General features: G+C 45.2%; 1 protein-coding gene across 1 annotated transcript in view; it reads right to left on the bottom strand.

Annotated features, from left to right (window-relative positions):
* The window catches only part of LOC116514991 (TBC1 domain family member 4-like), a 46,639-nt gene that overhangs the window by 3,585 nt on the left and 22,460 nt on the right, over positions 1–20,594 (bottom strand). The window contains 12 exon segments of the mRNA XM_032226859.1: positions 304–327; positions 330–462; positions 1,513–1,574; positions 1,577–1,717; positions 1,720–1,755; positions 2,942–3,100; positions 4,375–4,533; positions 8,866–8,922; positions 8,925–8,961; positions 8,963–9,075; positions 12,384–12,503; positions 12,506–12,543. Of these exon segments, the coding sequence (XP_032082750.1) occupies positions 304–327; positions 330–462; positions 1,513–1,574; positions 1,577–1,717; positions 1,720–1,755; positions 2,942–3,100; positions 4,375–4,533; positions 8,866–8,922; positions 8,925–8,961; positions 8,963–9,075; positions 12,384–12,503; positions 12,506–12,543 (1,079 nt within the window).

The following is a 20,594-nucleotide window of genomic DNA, read 5'->3' as shown; positions in this document are numbered from 1 at the left end:
GCAGTTTCACTGGTCAGCAAGGGTTTTTACAATTAGAAATTCTATCCATGCAAGAGAGGGCAGCTGCCATTCATCTCAGAATGAAATGCATCTTAACACAACATCGCAGAGTATTTTACAAAACGATCAGCAGAGAACAGTTAATAGCACGGCCTCCGCCTGGGCTATTGAGCAGACGAGTCGCCACTCCAAAGGAAGTAAGAAAAGAAAAGGCACAACAAGACCTGTTCTGTTCTAGCTTTTTCCTGTTGACATCTGCAATGAATGTGCTTCTTAGGACTGCAAGGCAAAATGGATCCTTACCAAAGATTCTGGCTACGAATCCCAGGGAAATTGCGAGGCAAATAAAGTGAGAAACCAGGGTGCAGCATAAAGGCTCGGGCTGATATCGTTTTCTTCCAGATGGTGGTCAAGATCCCGGTGATAATCATGAAGCAGCCTTGACAGCTGGTACATCTGGATCTACATGGACATATGGAGAAAGGGGAGGTTAGGAGATTCGTAGCTCCATATATGGCCAAGCATATTGGCAACCATGTTCTTTCCAGTCAGTGTTCCGATATCTCGGGGGCTGCCACAAAGAAGAGGGAGTCAAGCTATTCTCCAAAGCACCTGAGGGTAGAACAAGAAGCAATAGGTGGAAACTAATCAAGGAGAGAGGCAACCTAGAATTAGGGAGAAATTTCCTGACAGCTAGAACAATTAATCTGTGTGAGCTGAAGCCAGAAACATTTCTGCTGGGAATTCTACCTGAAATTAATAATAAGAGAATGTATATTTAATCATTCATGTATTAACTGCAGCTAGAATTGTATTTGCACAACATTGGAAAAGTGTAGAGATCCTATTGATGAGAAGGTGATAAAGAAATATTAAAATGTACAGAAATGAATATACTAACATTAGAAATGAAAGAGAAAGAACAAACTGAATATTATATGATTTAGGAAGTATTTTACCAATGGTTGGAGAAACAAAAAAGGAGTTTGGAAATGAAGAAAACTAAAAATAAATAGATAATACACTTAGATAAAAATATAAAACAGTTAGTATGTGTATGATAAGAACAATGATGTTTAATGTTGATATATTATTACTAGAAGATAGAAGAAAAATGGAGAGTTTTATAATGTTTAAATGCTTAATATATTATAATACTAAACTTAGGGAAATATTGTTAATATGAACGTGAAAGATGTGGCAAAAGAGGAACGATGTTGCAAAGAGATGTTGGTACCCAGACAACACACTGCATAAGGAAAGATGGAAGGCTTATTTTTGTAATTGAAAACAATAAAACTCTTTTAAAGAACAATTAATCAGTGGAACAACTTGCCTCCAGAAATTGTGGGGGCTTCATCACTGAAGGCTTTTAAGAAGAGATTGGATAGCCAATTGTCTTGAAATGCTTTAGGGTTTCCTGCCTAAGCATGGGGTTGGACTAGAAGACCTCCAAAGTCCCTTCCAACTCTGCCATTCTCTTCTGATTCCGGTTCTGGTTTTTTGCCTTACCTGCAGTGACATCATGTCGGGCCTGTACTGTTTCCGGAACCCGAGATCATACATGAGGAATTCAGCATTTCGAAGGCTTGCTCTTCACTCATGTGGAGGAGCAGCACGCCGGCCACGAAACTGATGCCTTGACAATAGCCCACCTCCTTGTCCAGCAAGGAGTAGGCTTTCAGCAGGTTGAAGAGCGAGAGCTGTCCTGCGCCAGTTGAGCCGAAAAGTAGGGATGGGTGGGGAAAGTCCTTCCTGGGAACGAAACAAGAAGGGGTGAGGTCAGAAGTGAAATCAGTGTCAGGCCTGCAACCATCTTTTCTTTGGGGGTCTTTGGCTTACCACACTTTCTATTATTCTGCTATGCATTTTCTATTGTGGGAAAATGGGGGGGATGTAAGGAGTCACATACTATGTAGTCACAACAAAATCCTTTCTAGAAAACCATCCTTTGTCTTTGCACCTCTGCACCTGACCGGAACTGGATGGGTGGAACTGCCAGCATGGCAGTGGGAGATTGGACCATGTGATGGACTTGTGGATGTGGGGGCAGGGTCTTGAACTTTCAACTGGGTGGGGAAGCTTTCAGATTCAGGTTTTCCCAGAGGTGCCAACATGGCTCTCTTAATAAATTGGAACTTTGAAGAATACTTTCCCTTGGACTCTGATTTACTTTTGGATGCTATTTGGAACCCAGACAATCGGGTGTTGTGGCCTGTCAGCCGCCGGCCCTTCCTCCTGAATTTGAGGAGGAGGAGGAGGCGTGGGAGTCAGGATTAGCATCAAGGCAACCCAAGAGCTCCAAGGGAGAAGAGGGAGTGGATCTGGCAGAGAGACAAACAGAGGTGGAGATTGAGCCATCCATCAGCTCTCAGATGGAGTGTCAACAGCTCCCAGGTCTGGAGGTGGCTGATGAGGAAGAGGAGAAACAGCTGGGTCCAGTGCCTGACATGTGGATGTGCAGAAGGTAGAGGAGAGGAGAGCAGTGGAAATCTATGGGCCGATCCTTGGGAAGGAAGAGCCGTTGTTGCTAGCGAAGCCCCACCCTAGCTCTGGGGATAAAAGGCAGGGGGCAGAGATGAATAGGGGTGGCAGGCAACTATTCATCTTCTGGCCAGATGGACTTGTTAGCCTCTGAGACAAACTTTTTGCCAGGGCTGCCGGCAATCCTAACAAAGCAATCTTTTGAGTTCACGTCAGAGGGTTTTCATGTTTGGGGAGCTAGGTCACAACATCGGGACTCAGGAAAAGCTCAGGCTGCTTGCTTCCTACGAGAAGAGCTCCAGGGAAAAACCATCAATGGAATTCCAACTGAAAACAAACGTCAGCCTGAGATCTCTTTGCACGATGATCAGCATCACCAATCAGTGCTGCAACTTCACTATTACGGGGATGCCCTGGATCCAGCCCAGAGCATCCGGCAGACGAGTAGCGTCCTCACCCAGGTCCACCAGGATGGCATGCTGCTGCGTTGTCAGCTGCTTCAAGAGATCTTTGTAGGAGATGTCAGGAGGCTGTTGCTTATTTGGGAGCCGGTGTCTGACGCGGTGCTGCACGGCCAGAAACTGCCAAATTTCTCCCCGGCGGCTTTTGGGGACACCTGAACAAAACCGTGAAGAATGGAAAGGTAGAGAGAGAGATGCATAATTTCTTTTTTTTCCCCCTGCAATCACACATACATACACAGGGACAGCCTTGAGTGTGAGCAACAGCTGAAATACCTGACAGTAGTGAGGCTATTTCTGAACTTAAGAAAATAAGCTTTGCCTTTGATTGGCCTTGAAAGCTAAGCAGGGGCGGATTTTATTAGGATGGTGGGGAGACAGCAGAGGAAATCCACCAGGTTATATATAGTTGCACCACTGGAGAAATGCAAGGAAAGTATCTCAGGGAGAAGGAACAACACACCCTGTTGGCAAACACCCACCCACAAACACACAAACCCAACCTGGAGGTGCTCCTGAAGTACCAAGAATTGACTTCCACTCAAGGACATCTTTCTCTTTTTCATCCTTCAATGGCTGAATCAAAACTCAATGCTGTAATCAATCCCTAATTAACTAAAAACACCAGGCAGTAGATGCAAAGGAAGGAACCCCGCTGAGATTTTGAGACACAGCAAAAATGTTGTGCAATGTTCCTCTCCTGCATGGGTTGCCATTTCCCTTGCAGATGCAAGCCTTGGATGCAGGGGTGGGTTCCAAATTTTTGAACAGCCAGTTCTCGGCTGGGTGGGCGTGGCTGGGTGGGCGTGGCTGGGTAGGTCATATAAATGAGTGGGCATGGTCACCTCTACATCACATGTGTGGGTGGTACCTGTACGGGACAGGCGTGGTTGGGGAGGAAATCCAGGGGGCTCTGGGGGGGGGGGTGGGAGGAAAGAAAGATCGTCTGTGTGTCTGCGTGTGTGAGAGAGAGAGAGAGAGAGAGAGAGAGAAAGAGACAGACAGACAGACAGACAGAGACAGAGAGAGACAGAGAAAGAGAGAAAGAGAGAGAAAGAGACAGAGAGAGATAGAGATACAAAGATTGCATCAAGCTAGACTGGGAAAGTTGGCTGCAAGAGGAAGAGAAGCTGAGTAAGTTGTTTTGTGGTATTTTTTGGGCTGGTTTTCAGGGCATTTTCAGGCCTTTTTTTCAGCCAATTTCAGGCTGATTATCAGGCTGATTTTGGCTGGAAAAAAAGACGGCCTGAAAATGGCCTGAAAAACAGGTGGGGTCAGCCAGTGGTACCAATTTGCCGGTTCTCCGAACTGCGCTGAATCGGAACTACTAGTTCAGGTGAACCAGTCTGAACCGGCAGCATCTCACCTCTGCTTGGTTGAGACCCATGCCTTTTTCCCAGGCACTAAGTCCGTCGGGCTCCGAACTTACCATCTTTCAGGGTGGTATGAATGTCTTCCACATCACATCTGATCTTGGCTCTGCAATTCAACAGTTTCTTGTCCCAGATGTTAATGGCATCCTTCTGACAGGTTCCAACTTCCTCATAGTCCAGCTTAATTTTCCTGGATTGGAGCTCGTCTCTGCTCGCTGCAAAAGAGAAGACCCATGAAGCATCTTCAGATAAACAGCTACAGTACCTTCACAACTTCTGGAGACAAATTGTTCCATTGGTTAATTGCTCTCACTATCAGGAAATTTCTCCTTAGTTCTAAGTTGCTTCTCTCCTTGATCAGTTTCCACCCATTGCTTCTTGTCCTGCCCTCAGGTGATTTGGAGAATACTTGACTCCCTCTTCTTTGTGGCAACCTCTGAGATATTGGAACACTGCTATCATGTCTCCCCTAGTCATTCTTTTCATCAAACTAGCTATGCCCAGTTCCTGCAATCATTCTTCATATGTTTTAGCCTCCAGTTCCCTAATCATCTTTGTTGCTCTTCTCTGCACTCTTTCTAGAGTCTCCACATCTTTTTTTTTACATCGTGGCAACCAAAACTGGATGCAGTGTTCCAAGTGTGGCCTTACCAAGGCATTAAAAAGTGGTATTAACACTTCATGTGATCTTGATTCGATCCCTCCGTTTATGCAGCCTAGAACTGTGTTGGCTTTTTTGGCAGCTACTGCACACTGCTGGCTCATATTTAAATAGCTGTCCACTAGGACTCCAAGATCCCTCTCACAGTTACTATTATTGAGCAAGATGCCATCTATACTATACCTGTGCATTTCTTTTTTCTAGCCTAAATGTGGAACCTTACTTTTTTCACCAGTGAAAAACTGATTTTGTAGGAAACAAACTTTCTTGTTCCTTTCAAATGTCTTCTCAATAACGAATGCCTCGATAGCACGCCTCTAAGAATACTAATAAGCAGGAAAAGGTGGATATCCTGCCCAACCAAAGGAATTCTAAAGCCCGGGTCAATTACAATGTCAGGAAATGTTTTAAGCTTTCATCAACAAAAGGTTGGAACCTAATCTTTCTTTTCAAGGTCATCTTCTGGACTAATGTTTTCCTTGTTGGATTTGCTAAACATGGCATGCTTCTCGTGTTCAATGCAACACCCAAAGGACAGTGTTCCTTTGCCTGAGTCAGAAGGCGGGAGAAGACCCTCTTTCCATAGCAGTGTTGTCCTCAGATGCAGAGCCATCTCCACGGGCACAAGAGCCATCACCCCAACTCAGCTCCACCGCGCATGCACACGCGCCTCCTGTCAGCCAGCTGATTTTCGGGTCTCTGCTGTGTACTTGCAAGAAGGGGCACTTGCGGGAGACACGCATACCTGCATGGGTGGGGAGGTCACGTGGGCATGCACGGGGGTGGGGGGAGCATGAGGGGGTATGGTGCCCCTGCGGCCCGTTTTTTGTCCCAGGAGGCTACAGGGAGGCCTACTAGACCCAAAATGGGATGCAGGGGGAAGGTCTTGCATGCATGCACAGAGGGCGGAGAGTTGTATGCGCATGCATGGGGACCAAGGGGGAGTCACATACACATGTGCAGGGGTCAGGGCACAGGGGGTGTCATGAGTGCATTGAAAATGCACGTGATGGCACGCAACGACAAAAAGGTTAGCCATCACTGCTATAACCCCTGCGCTAATGTGGATGTATTTTTAAGTTTTGCCAGGGGGAAGTATGTTGGTTTATTGGAGTCCCTGTTTGAGCAGCTTGGTATTTGTGTTATGGACTAATTGGACATTGCCTGGGAAATCATCTGGGTTTGCTTGTAATTGGCTTCAGTTGGGACAGTTCTAAAGCCAGGTAAAGAGAACCAGTGGGGCGGGAAGACTAATAAACACTCCATAAACCACACTGATGTGTGAGTGAGTGGAACAGCACACTTACCTTCTGCAAAACAAAGCTTCCTTCAAACTCCTCGATAGCATTAGGAAGAACAGGAAGCGTTAAAAGTTGGTTAATCAATGTCATTAAGGTGGATAAGGTTACAGAAGAAAAGAAGAAGTGAAGGGGGGGAATTAGAAGAAAGGCAACTTCCAGCTGCAGAAACTTTGTTATTTTCCCTCTACAGCCCTTGGGTTTGTCCCGCACGGTGGTTGCTATGGAAACAGCCCCGTCGGCCATCAACAAGAAGCCGAAATACCCAGGAGTCAAAATTTCACTCAGCCAGAATTCCCAGCGCCCCTCTTGGTTATTTTCTCATTTTCCCCCTTTCACATTCATCACCAGGAAGGGGAAGGAGGGAGAAAATAAATGGCTTCATGCTTTTTAGCTCATAATGCCCGCCGATTAGAACACTCTTCATTCTCCGAATATATTCTCTGCTTTATTTCCCCCGGACCTCCCTCGACATCCATTAAATGGTATATCACCCAAATAGTCTTATGCATCACCCAGGCGTTCAAGCGAGATATTAAAGGAGAAATAAAAGGAAACGCCGACCTCTTCGACAGAGGGGAGCCAGAGATGCTACGATCAACTGGGACGGGCAGGCAGGGGAGGCAGGAACTACACTTAGGCTTGTGCAAGATCCAAGGTGGGACTTGGACATTTTCCCATGGTCAGACTGGGCATGTGCTGAAGCACAACTTCTCCAGAGTAAACAATTTGGACTCTGCCTTCTGGGAACATTCTGGGAATGATCACACTCCCATTTGTCCCCCTGGAAGGGCTGGAGAGAGTTCAGAGCCCTGCGGTTGTTCTGTTTCCATGTCTTCTTCTCCATCTTCATGTATGAAACCATCAGCAATGGCGACCATCAGTTTCCTCCTTCCTCTTGATGTTGTTGTGGTTGTTGTAAGTTGCGAAGTTGTGTCTGACCCATCATGACCCCATGGGCAACGTTCCTCCAGCCTTCCTATCCTCTACCATCCTCTGGAGTCCATTTAAGTTCCCGCCAACTGCTTTGGTGACTCCATTCAGCTACCTCATTCTCTGCCTTCCCCTTCTTCTTTTGCCCTCAGTCTTTCCCAGCATTAGGCTCTTCTCATTAGATGGCCAATTTGAGTTTCATCTTCAGATTCTTGTCTTCTAAAGAGCAGTCAGGGTTGATCTCCTCTAGGACTGACTTGGTTTGATCACCTTGCAGTCCAAGGGACTTGCAGGAGTCTTCTCCAACACCATAGTTCAAAGGCCTCAATTCTTGGCACTCAGCCTTTCTTATGGTCCAACTTTCACAGCCATGCATTGTAACTGGGAAAACCATAGCCTGGACAATACACACTTTTGTTGGCAGGGTGGTCATCCTCTTGATGACCAGTCTAAATTATATAAACAGATGAAGCAGCTCTAAATCCAGAGTTTCGTTGCTGGGGGTGGGAATGGGACCAGAATGCAGATGGGGAGGTTTCTGGAGACCATGTCCAAAGGAATGTCAACCTGTGTGTGCCAACAACATGTTCTTGATATCTCCTCACTTCGTTCTAAGCAAAGGAGGGTGAGGAACCTGAGCAGAGGTTCTGCCCTTCATCGCTCAACATCTTCAGGCCGAGAATATTAAGGCTTGTCCTCAAATCGCGTAGCTGCTGGAACTGGGTTCCCTCTCCCTGAAGGGATGAAGAACACCTAAAGCTGCCTTCTTCTTGGCACTGATGGCAAAGACCAGCAAAGCAGCAAAGAGGACCTCTTCTGCCCAGGCTGACATGTTTGCCACTAAACTAAACTAAACATCTGATCCACTGAACCATGTTTAGAAATTGTTGTGGGAAGAAATTCTAAGAAGCAAGCAAATAGGCAGGTTTCAGAGGAAGGAAGGAAGGAAGGACAGACCATCAAGATAGAATGAATAAAAGAAGACTATTTTCTTGAAATACAATTTAGAGGCCAGAGGAAAACAAAAGATAATTTTGAGGCGCTGAGCTGCTATAGGGAGCTCACAGCCAGACATACACAACTGCTATGCTAAAACAGCAAGATGGGTTTGTGATTCTTGTAACTATTTAATCTATATATATATAAAAATGGCTGTGTGTGTGTGTGTGTGTGTGTGTGTGTGTGTGTGTGTTCCAGCATAACTCTGGAACGCCTCAAGCAATTTCAACCAAATGTGATACACAGATCATTTACCCTCTGGAAAAATATTGTGGGGGTAAGACACCCCTAAAACCCATTGGGGGATGTTCGTTCTGTTAAGATACAGCCTGTTGTGCTATAAAATGGCTTCTACTGTCCTGCTGTAAAATGGCTTCTACTGTACAGTGCAGTAGAGTTGCCATGGAAATGGCATCACAGTACTCCACAAGGGGGCTCCCTCTGGTAAGGGGGAAAATTCAACATTAGAAATTAAGTTTGGTCAGGACATTCCCCCCCCCCCCCCTATAAATAAATACCCGGGCAACACCGGGTTATCAACTAGTGAGTCATTTTAAAAAAAAGATACTGGAAAGGCAGAGTATAAGTCCACAAATGCCCCAGGAAGTTCTTCATCCCCCTCGGGATCACCTGGCTAGCCTGAGGCCTGCACCAACCTTCCAGTTTCTGGTTTTCCTTCTACATCCGAAGGAGGAGGATCTGCTGGTGGATCGCTTTCTCCACAGGCTCTGCAGCTCCTCCGACTTCTTCTTTCTCTCCAGTCTGGTCCTCAACATCCTCATTTTGCAAGAAGGAAACCAGGGGCACTTCGTCAAAGGACGGTGGAAGCGGAGATAACGGCAGCAGTTCTTTTTCATCACAGCCATCTGGGAATTTTGTTAATGGTGAATTCGGTAAATGCTATCCAGTATCTGTACTTGGGGCCTGCTTTAAGGAAACGCAGCCCAACCCTAATTGTGTGTTTTTTTATGTTGCCCTGTCCATCCCATTACCTGTGTGTTACACTTCCCCCATCCCACCCCATCAACCTACAAATGGTTGGTTGCAAATCCTGCAGAGACCCGAACAAACAACTTTTGGAATTTGGTTTGTGCTGCGAAGTCCCTAACACAATGCAACCTCAGTTTCAACTACCCTGTATGCCAGGGGTGGGGAACAATAATGGCCCATTTATGACTTGTGGACTTCAACTCCCAGAATTCCTGAGTTAGGGCCCATTCCAGCTCAGGAATTCTGGCAGTTGAAGTCCACAAAACATAAAGGGGGCCATGGTTCCTCATATCTGTTATATCCAGATATCCAGAAATTGATGTATTTGAAAGACAAACAAGAGAAATCCTGAAACTTTAATGGATGGATGGACAGACAGACAGATATAGTAAGGGGGAGAGAGGGAGAGAAAGACAGACATGGACGGACAGACAGACAGAGGATATATGATAGAGATGATAGATAGATAGATAGATAGATAGATAGATAGATAGATAGATAGATGATAGACAGACAGACATAGTGAGAGAGAGAGAGACAGACAGACATGGATGGACAGACAGAGGATAGATGATAGAGAGAGAGATAGATAGATAGATAGATAGATAGATAGATAGATAGATAGATAGATAGATAGATATGGATGGATGGAGAGAGATGGATGGATGGAGAGAGAGAGAGAGAGAGAGATAGACAGACAGACAGACATAGATGGACAGACAGACAGATAGATAGATAGATAGATAGATAGATAGATAGATAGATAGATAGATAGATAGATAGATAGATAGATAGATAGATAGATAGATAGATAGATAGATAGATAGATATGGATGGATGGATGGATGGATGGATGGGATAGATAGATAGATAGAAGATAGATAGATAGATAGATAGATAGATAGATAGATAGATAGATAGATAGATAGATAGATAGATAGATGATAGATAGATAGATAGATAGATAGATAGATAGATAGATAGATAGATAGATAGATAGATAGATAGATAGATAGATAGAACTCTATCTGTTCAGAAAATAAAAACCAAGAAAGAACACATTATTTTTTTATTTCAGATTCTCTCCCATTTGGTACCCCCAATGAGTACAGATATAGGCGACACCTTTTAACATCAAACAACACTCATTACATGCTGTATCGGGAAGGGTACTCTTGAACCAACAGATCCCTTCAACAATACAAAAGGGCTTTTATCATTCTCTGCCTAAAGAGCTCCCAAGCAGCAGGATCTTTTATTTATCATCAATCAGGCTTTGAAGTAGTTGGAAATGAAAGGAAACCACACAAAACTCTTCCTCCTGGACAAGGGCCCTTCAGAGGTATGAGCTCATGGGAGACACGGGGACACATTAAGGGGTCCTTTCAGTACAGACTCCAAAGCAGCTGTTGGCAGAAGCTGTGGAGTCATTGTGTTTATGAAGACTTGCAGCAGAAACACTGAAAGGAGCAGCCTGTTTTTCTTTTCTTTTAAAAATATTTTTATTAAACCAGGGTTTTTTTCCTTTTTTTTTTTAAACATAAATATTGTCTCTGCAACTTTTCTACATCGTTAAGCATCCATTATACTCCTTTATCCATAAATATATATACCTATCTACCTACCTATCACATATCCTCATCCAAGAAGCTTCTTCAGGTCTGACTGGATGGTATGGAGCAGAAGGATTTATACCCCTTGCAGACAGCTGGTCATTGCATTTCCCACCATCAAAGCTGAAGAAGCTTCTTGGAGGAGAAGCGAAATGTCTTCCCAGAAAAAAACAGAAAGTTGGGTTGCCTCTTGAAAAAAGCACCTTTGTAAATCTTGCCTTTTTAAACAAGAAAAGAAAAAGAGAACCAGGTCTGTCCTCAGTAGAGGAGAATATGCAAATGCAACAACGGTTAGAGTGGATGGAGGGAGGGGTAGAAGGAAAGACAGGAAGGAGAGGAGAAAGGAGAGGAATAGGAGAAAGGGAAAGGCAGAGAAGAATGGGAGGGAATGTAGGAGTAGGAAAGAGGGGAGAATCGGAAGAAGGGGGGAAGGTTAAAGGGGAGGAAGAGTAAGGAGAGAAGGGAAGGAGAGGTGGAAAGAAGGAAGGAGAGAAGAAAGAGAAGAAAGCGGGGTAGGAAGGGAGGGAGGGAAGCAGGGAGGGAAGTAAGGAGGGAAGGAGGGAAGGAAGGAAGGAGGAAGGAGAGACGAAAGGAAGGAAGGAGGGAAGAAAGGAGGGAATCTAAGAGAAAGAAAGGAAGGAGGGAAGGAGGGAAGGAAGGAGGGAATGTATGAGAGAAGGAAGGGGGAAGGAAGGAGGAACGGGAGGGGGAAGGGAAGGAGAAAAGGAGGAAAAGAAGGAGGGAAGGAAGGAGGGAAGGAGGAGAAGGAGGGAGGGAGGGAAGGGGAGTGGGAGAGAAGAAATGAGGGAGGGAACAAGGAGGGAGGGAAGAAGATGCCTAACTTTTGATGTCCATAATGCTTTTGTAATTATGGAATGTCTCGAACGTAGTCAATGTAAAGAAACAGTGGTGGATGTTGTATTGTCTTTTGCAATCTATTGGCTGTGTATATTTTTTTACTAATAAAAAATAATAATTTAAAAAAAAGAAAGAAAGAAAAAAGCACCTTTGGGACAACCCGTGACCTGGATGACTGAGAATCCACAGACACTTTGGAACCTAGATGTGAATCACCAACAGATACCCATCTGTTGTGGCTCGGTAGGAGCCTTTGGAGCTGCTATCAGACTCTGACACAGAAACCTCCTGTGAGTGGTTTCAGGATGCTCACAGGAGAGCATAACGAGCAGCTGTGGCTCGTTAAGGATCTCCTCCTGTGGATAAAAGACTGATAGTGCCACGCTCTAGTTGTAGTAAGTCAACGTTCGTTCCGTTCATGTTCGAGTCTAGGTTCCCTGTTTGTGTTCAAGATTCAGAGAAACCAACTTGGAGAAGTGGTTTGCTGTAAGAGTTTGTTTTTGCATTGCTGTTTAACTTTTGCCAGAGATTTATCTGTGTTTATTTTTGGGCTCGCAGCCAGCAAAAGCCGGGACTGATAAAAATATTACCTTTGAAGTTCTGTTTGGCTGTCGTTTATGAACGAACAAGGTGGGGGTCAGAGCACCATCCTTAAAAGAGAAAGGGGCGGCCAACTGCACTGCCTGAATCATTTTCTCTGAGCAGACACTGACCTTCAAGCTGCATGGCTGAAGGAGACTTCTTCATGGGGGATGCCACCCTTAGGAAGATCCTCTGCCGCCAGGAGATCCGACGGGGGGGCAGGGTGATACCACCAGCATTTAGAGAGTCATGCTGCACACGGAGGAAGTCCTCTTCCTTTTCTCCACATCGCTGCAGGAGGGACCAGGAGGGAAGAAAAACACAACAGGAGTCACTAGAAACAGCTCTTCTTGTGAACACTGAGCTCAGCCCATCCAAAGACAGCAAGAGCATTTATACACCCAAGGTTGAGTTCGGTCACCAGGATCAGGGGCAGCTCAGATGTTCCATGGGGGACCTGGCATCACTTCAATCCAAGAGCACCCCTAATGGTACACGACAACCACAAGGAAAACCTTGCTTGCTCATCTTCTTCGCAGCCAAAAGAGACCCCTTCCTTTTTCTCCCAGTTCTGCAATTTCAAGGGATGCAGTGGCTCAGTGGCTAGGACTCTGAGCTTGTCGATCAGAAAGGTTGGCAGTTCAGTGGTTCGAATCCCCAGCACCCGTAACAGAGTGGGCTCCCCTTACTTGTCCCAGCTTCTGCCAACCTAGTAGTTCAAAAGCACGTAAATGGCAAGTAGGAAAATAGGAACCACCTTTGGTGGGAAGGTATCAGTGTCCAGTGCGCCTTCAGTGTTTAGTCATTCCAGCCACATGACCAAGGAGACATCTTCGGACAGCGCTGACTCTCGGCTTTTGAACGAATATGAGCATGGGCCCCATAGAGTCGGGAACAACTAGCACATATGTGCGAGGGGAACCTTTATTTTCACATACTATCAATTCATGTACTTGAGTTAACCTACGTCCCCAACCCTAGGATTTCATTTTTCCAGTACAGGAGCTAAAACAGGGTTCTATAAATGGGCCTTAAATCAAAACTGAAAAAGCAAGCCATCTTTAAAAGAAAAAAACTAATCGAGTTAAAAAGGAGGAGGAATACATGAATTTGAGGCACAACATTGGGCTTTTGTTTGTTTTTAAAGCAAACTGCACTGAGGCATAGAAAAGAAATTCCCTTCTTTGGTAATTGGAAGGGGGAAACTGGTTTCCTCCTACTCAAGGGTGGGAAGTACCCGAACAGACCAGCTTTTAACACTTTTGCAGCTCTTTCCATAAAGCAAAACACACTTGTGTTATTTGCAAAACATGAGAGGGACTGTGCTCCCTCCTCACAAAGGTTATGAAAGCTGAGCTGAGAAACGTAAACATTTCCAAAGCCTCAGAGAAGCCATTGGGGCTGCAGATGGAAGAGATTCAAGGACTTTCCTCTATGGTGCTCCTGGGAAAACTTTTCTAAACGTGTTTTTCTTTCTTCCCCTCCGTTAAGGAAGAGGCTGGACATGAAAAAAATAGATGGTTAAAAACTAAGCAATTAACTGTGTCTGAACTGCCATCTTTAAAAATCTGTCTCTCCTGCAGTTACAATTATTTGAAGTCTACCTATTTACAGGTAAAGGTGAGTTTCCCCTACCCAGTTGTGCCTAGGGAGAGGTGCTCATCTCTGTTTCTTAGCCGAGGGAGCCAGTGTTGTCTGAAGACAATTTCCATGGTGATGTGGTTGGCATGACTATATGCCGAGGCACACACAACCTTCCCACCGAAATGGTACCTATTTATCTACTCGCATTTGCGTGCTTTCAAACTGCTAGATGGGCAGGAGCTGGGGAACGGAATGGGAGCTCACCCCATTGCACAACGCTTGGGTCTTGAACCCCAGATGCTAGCTGACAAGCTCAGTTGTCTTTAATCACTGAGCCCTCGAGCCCACACCAACGATCTAATAAAAGTTTCAATGTTCAACAGCCACAGGAATGGTTTAACAAGAACAATAAGGGGAGAGAGAAAAAACCCACAGGCATAGCCCCCTAGTCCTAAAAAGGTTATGAACAGCAAATTTCCAAAAAGGGAATTAGCAGTATCAACAATTTGGTTTCAAATTATCCCTGAAGCTATAATTCAAACAAGCATTCAGATAAGCTCTTCTGGAAGTTAAATATGTTTACAGTTTAATCATTCTCATTTTTCCTCTGGCAGTGCAAAAAAAAGTCATAATAGTTTTTTAACATAATGCAAAACATTCCTTCCCTTGGGAGCCTGGATTATGGGTTTTTTTTAAAAAAAATTGGTATTAAATCAAACAGCAAAACCATTAATGCATTATAATAGTAATTACTTCCAAACACAATTTTCTTTGCACACCAGATGGCTCAACATTATTCTTAAAGCAAGTGTGTAAGAGGCGCAAGGAATTTCCAAAGAATTAGCCCTCAATAATACCCTGGTTTTATTTCAAACAGCTGCAAGACCCTGTTCGGAGTGTGTATTCAGACTTGTCTACACTACAAGGGAGAAATTTTGCAGAACTTCGCCATCCAAAACATATAATACTTACAAAACTACTTTCTTCTTCCTGTTTCATGAACCACACTGAGCTTCTCCAAAAACAAAGTGGGAATTCCTACCACCCTCCATTAGACCTTGGCAGTAATATTCCACGCCCGTCATCCAAAGTTAAGTTGTCATTATTTTCCCGTGTTCAACAGCAAACGCTTCTGGTTTGATCCAGCTGACCCAAGAGAAATTTTTTATGCTGTTGCTAATATTGGCATTTTTACTGTGCCTTTGCTTTCGGTTCAACTTCTCTTTTCCTTGGAAGAAAGGCAATTATCTTAATGCCTCCAAATCATGCTTCAGTCTGCACTCTTTGAAAGGAGTCAAAGAACCAAAACACACACATGCACTGGAGGGAAAAAAACAGCAGGCAAATGCTTGGGGAAGTTGAGAAAAGCCATGAAAACTTTTCTCCCCAAGGCTATCTGGTTAGTAGCAGCTTCAATTCATTGACCTGGCTGGCTTGGAGATCTCTTTCCTTTTATGTTTGCAGGGGCTCAAAACCTGGCAACTGGTGAACTTCAACTCCCAGAATTCCACAACCAATGTGACTAGCTGAGGTAATTCTGGGAGTTGAAGTCCACAAGTCAAAACTTTGCCCAGGTTTGGAGACCCTTGCCTTACCTTGTTTTAAGCTGTGGTACAACTCCACGGGTACATTCTGGGTTGGCCCTAAAATTAAGCGGAATGCATGAACCTTCGGTTCAAAACCTAGGTATGTCTCAAGCGTTAGAGAATCTATCTCCTCAAGGCGCTTGCAAAAGGCAACCTTTGTATCTGTGTTCCCAGGCAGGATGGATCAGAAGCTTGGGGGCAAGGTTTTGCCTTGGATTTGAGAAAGCTTCAGAAACCAAAATTTCCTTGTGTTACTAACTTAGCCACCACAGTGATTCACTTAACAACTCTGACAGGAAAGGTGGGGAAATGGGGTGAAACTCACTTAACAACTGTCTTGCTTAGCAACGGACATTTTGGCTCAATTGTTTGTACTACCTGTATTCCAAATGACCTGGAAGAGAAAGAAGAATTTTCCAGTGGCTTTGATTAAATGATCTCCCAGTAACTCGTTGACAAACGAAGAGCCAATTGGGAACTTTACAAAGGGCAGCCAATCCACAATATGTTCTGACTTCTTCTCCCTGAAATCTGCAGAAACCTTTTAGTTTTCTAGATCAGCGATCACCAACTGGTGGTCCGTGAGAAAATTTTGGTGGTCCGCAGAAAAATTCTTTGCATTTTTTTATATTGCACTAAATCAGGGGTCCTCAAACTACAGCTCCTAGGCCGGATACGTGCAATGAATGCTTGTGTTGCTGCAGAGAGTCTCCCCTTTGGGGTCTTCTTGTGGGTCAGAGGGGGGAGAAATCCTGACTTGGGGTCTGCTTCAGCCTCCTGGTGCAGGGTTTTGGGTGAAGGCTGGAGGGAAGTGCTGGTGATGGTGAAGAGACGGAGGGCCTTGTTCCAGTGTGACTGCATCATGGCCTGGAACTGGCTGACCATCTTAAGTCTGCTGAGCCTCCAGGGGCTGGTACCTGGCCTTGTACTCCGCTGCTTGGAAAGCCTATGCTCGTAATCCTCAGTGAGGCACTTCTGATGAGCCTCCTTCTCAGTCAGATCCAATTGACTGAGCCAAGTATTGACCAACTCTTTCCCATGGTGGCTGCTTAGCTCCAGCAACTGCTTCCTGTTGGGACCCTAAAAAGCCCTGGTGGGCAGGCAAGGAGTGGCTGAGAGGGGAGGGGCAACTAGAGGCTGGCGAGGTGCCCCTCGATGTGAGTGACACCGAGTTGGCCATGCCCACCCAGTCACATGACCACCTAGCCACACCCACCCAGCTGGCCATGAGACAGATCATATTAGTGGTCCACGGGGTTTTAAATTATGAATTTATTGGTCCCTGAGGTCCAAAAGGTTGGTGGCCCTTGGTCTAAACCATCACAAGGAAGAAAAAAGTAGGTTTGAATGACTCCCTGTGGCTCTCATCTCGATTAAATGAATAAAGTTCTTAAGTTTTCACTTAGACCTCACGAGGTAAGGCCCAGGTCAAGAGAAGGCACAATAGATCCAGATATGTTAAAACTTCAATTTTATGGAATTTTTATCGAGTCAAAAAATGTTCACTGCAAAGGTGAAGAGATTGCCTTACATCTAAACTCATAAAGCAATGTCTGTATCTTTCATTCTTGTTCCTTGAACTTTAATGTTGACACCATAAAGGTCATTCCACACCCCAGGAATAACATCAAAACCAGAAAGTTGGACTCCGCAAATAGCTCAGAGTCGCCTTGAACCACAGGATGGGCAGAGAATAAATTTAATTCAATCAACTTTACGTAATAGCTGGGTTCATAAGCAAGAGAGACAAGCCACACTTTTTAAAAAAAAAAATGGAAGCATCCATCACTACTCCCCAATCAAAACATGCCTGAAATGTCCCACTGTTGCCTGCATGAAGCTAAAGCTGGCTGATTCAAAAGTGCACTGTGAAAATGAGATACTCGGACCAGGTGGCTGCAGATGGCTGAAATTGTGCTATTTTGCAGTGGTAAAAAAAAAAAAAAACATGCCAAGATTCATCACACTTTGCCACACAGCAAAAATACCAAAATGCTCGTTAGTACAGTGACCGCTAAAATGATCAACATTGCCAGAGCTTTCCGTACCTCAAGAAAACCCTGAACAGTTAAAAAAAAAACAAAAAACTTTTACATTAACTAGCAATAATGTAAACTGAAATTATTTGGGTTGTTTTTTTTAAATCAAATCGTTTTATTCAAGGTCAGGTAATTTTACCAATTCTGCAAAGGTTAAGGTAAAGGTTTCTCTCGCACATGTGTGCTAGTCATTCCTGACTCTAGGGGGCAGTGCTCATCTCCGTTTCAAAGCCAAAGAGCCAGCGCTGTCTGAAGACGTCTCCGTGGTCATGTGGCCGGCATGACTAAACGCCAAAGGCGCACGGAACGCTGCTCCCTTCCCACAAAGGTGGCTCCTATTTTTTCTACTTGCATTTTACGTGCTTTCCAACTGCTAGGTTGGCAGAAGCTGGGAGGAGTAACGGGAGCTCACTCCATTATGTGGCGCTAGGGATTCGAACCACCAAACTGCCGATCTTTCTGATCGACAAGCTCAGCGTCTTAGCCACTGAGCCACCTTTTCTGGAAAGTGTATCTTCTCTATTAAGATTGACTCAGCTTTCTATCCTTTCCGAGGTGGGTAAAATGAGGATCCATATTGTTGGGGGCAATATTCCGACTCTGTAAACCGCTTAGAGAGGGCTGTAAAAGGATTGTGAAGCGGTATGTAAGTCCAAGTGCTATTGCTATGAAGCAACATGTGCTTAAATTAGTTGTAGGAGGACTATTAGGAACCCTGCCAAATTGTCTGTGCTGACCTTCGACCCCAAAAGCATTGAAAAATCCCCTCACACTTATCCAGGACAAGTGAGCAGACAAAGGAAGACCTGTGAGAAAGCCACAAAGCCTTACAGGGTGACTTTGAAAGCTGGGTAACCATGAACACTAGGAGGGACCCCAGATGTCTCACCCTGCGGGTCGGCAATGTTGATGTGTACCAAAGTGACGTCAGCGTTGATGAGTGGGGCCACGTTAAGCCGAACCTCTGCCTGCAGCTCCAAAGAAGTGCATCAGGCAGGGGTGCTCATGAGATGCGCCCTAAGCAGCCAGTGAGGCTCTGGCAAGCCAGGCAGGTGGAAATGCGGCAGGGCAGGCGGGCAGGAACAGCGCTCTCACCTCCTGGGGGGATCACCTTCAGGTGGAGAAGCCGCTTCCCAGAGCTCTGGTACAAGCTTTTCAGGAAAGAAGGGGCAGAGAAAGAAGAAGGGAGACTGGGCGGCAACGAAGACTCACTTTCACTGCGGGTACGTCGGGCAACTGCCAGCCTGGCAGCAGGCAATAAGAAAAAGGAGAACAGTAAGTTCTAATCCTGGGGTCGGCAACCTTAAACAATCAAAGAGCCATTTGGACCCGTTTCCCACCCCAAAAAACCCACTGGGAGCCACAAAATCCTTCCCATGCCTGACTATTTCCTGAGCGGCCACAGAACTAGCATATGTAGTTGAACTAAATGTTCTGTTTTCTTCTGAAACTTTTCCTTTTTTGGATTTATCCATGGTTGGCCTTCTGGGGTCAAAGAGCTCAATAAATCACATGCTGGCAAGTATCGCGCATTGGCTGTTGTGACGCACATTTTGAGTCACAGGGAGCCGCAGCAGAGGGACAAAAGAGCCACATGCGGCTCCAGAGCATGGGTTGCTGACCCTTGTTCCAGCCCAACTTTTAAGAGAGGCTGAACCTCTCGTCTACGTCCACTGCACAAAAGGTTGGCCTTAACTCAAGTTGCAACTGCGTGTTGTCATCAAAACAGTATGGAATGGGGTCTAGGACAACTGTCCACAGCCAACTCACTGTAGCCAACTCACTGTGGCCAACACACGTGGCCCACTTGCCATGGGCCAACTCTTCACAGGCCAACTTGCTGTGGGACAATTCAACGCTGTATTGTTTCTTTCAGTTTTTATAATTGGTGACCAAGCTAGTCTTGTTGAGAGAGAACGCACACCATTCAGTCACCTGCTGCAGGATGACAAGGTCATTTAATTCTAGGCATATTTACACAATTCCACAGAATAAATATTTTGCCTCTGATTTAAATTCCCCTCCCCCCAGGGGTGGGTTCCTGCCAGTTGTAACCTCTTCTATAGAAGAGGTTCCACAAATCTACCCTGCCGTTTAGAACAGGTTTCAGCTCCCTCCCCCCGCCCGTCCGCAATCATCAAGATAAAGAGCCAGAGGAGGAATTCTGGGAGTTGAAGTCCATAAGTCTTAAAGCTGTCAAATTTGAACACCCCTGGGTTTTTTTCTAAAGGGTTAGGGGTGCAAGGGTCTTGTAACTTGACAGCTTTAAGACTTGCACACTTTAATGCCAGAGTTCCTGAGTCAACATGACTGGAGGAGGAATTCTGGGAGTTGAAGTCCACAAGTCTTAAAGCTGTCAAATTTGAACACCCATGGGTTTTTTTTTCTAAAGGGTTAGGGGTGGGAGGGTCTTGTAATTTGACAGCTATAAGACTTGAGTGCTTCAAATGCCAGAGTTTCTGAGCAACATTTTGGTTGCTAAGCAAGAGCGTTGTTAAGTGAGTTTCACCACATTTTACAAGTTGGCCATTCTCACCCAGTCACATGACTGCCAAGCGACTCCCACCGGTCACATGACCGGCAAGCCACTCCCACAAAGCAGGCCACACCTACAGAAGAGGTTCTACAAAATTTTGAAACCCACCACTGCCTCCCCCATACAAAATACATTGATCAGACTTTTTCTGGGAGTGGGACAATAAGATGTATTTCCCCTTTTAATATGGAGAATAAGGTTGTGGTGGCGGGGAGCATTTTCTTAGCCCCGCTGTCTGCTAAGCGATTCTTGGAAGAAACTCTTTCCCATGCCAAAAAACAGCACGTGGAAAAGCAACATCTGGCACGGGAATGGCTGCTCTAATTGGGAAACTGGCTGAGCAAGCGAGAGCCCAGCTTTGCTGTGACAAAGACAAAGGATAGAAAGGCTCGGCTGATGGGCGAACCCCTATTCTTGCTCAGGTTTCCTGTTGTGCTGCAAGGCTGCAGCCTGAGCTTGAGAAGATGTAAACAAAGCAGAGAGGCAGGATGCTGAGAAAGTGATCCCATTTCAAATAAACCGATTTCTCAACTGTAAAGTGTTCCGAAGAAGTGAAATTTGCAGTTCGCTCTCCTAACGAGGAGATGTAATGACCTG

The sequence above is a fragment of the Thamnophis elegans genome, chromosome 11, assembly GCF_009769535.1.
Source record: "Thamnophis elegans isolate rThaEle1 chromosome 11, rThaEle1.pri, whole genome shotgun sequence".
Taxonomy (NCBI): Eukaryota; Metazoa; Chordata; class Lepidosauria; order Squamata; family Colubridae; genus Thamnophis; species Thamnophis elegans.
Note: the sequence above shows the minus strand (reverse complement) of the source record. Positions and strands in the feature narration are given on the sequence as shown.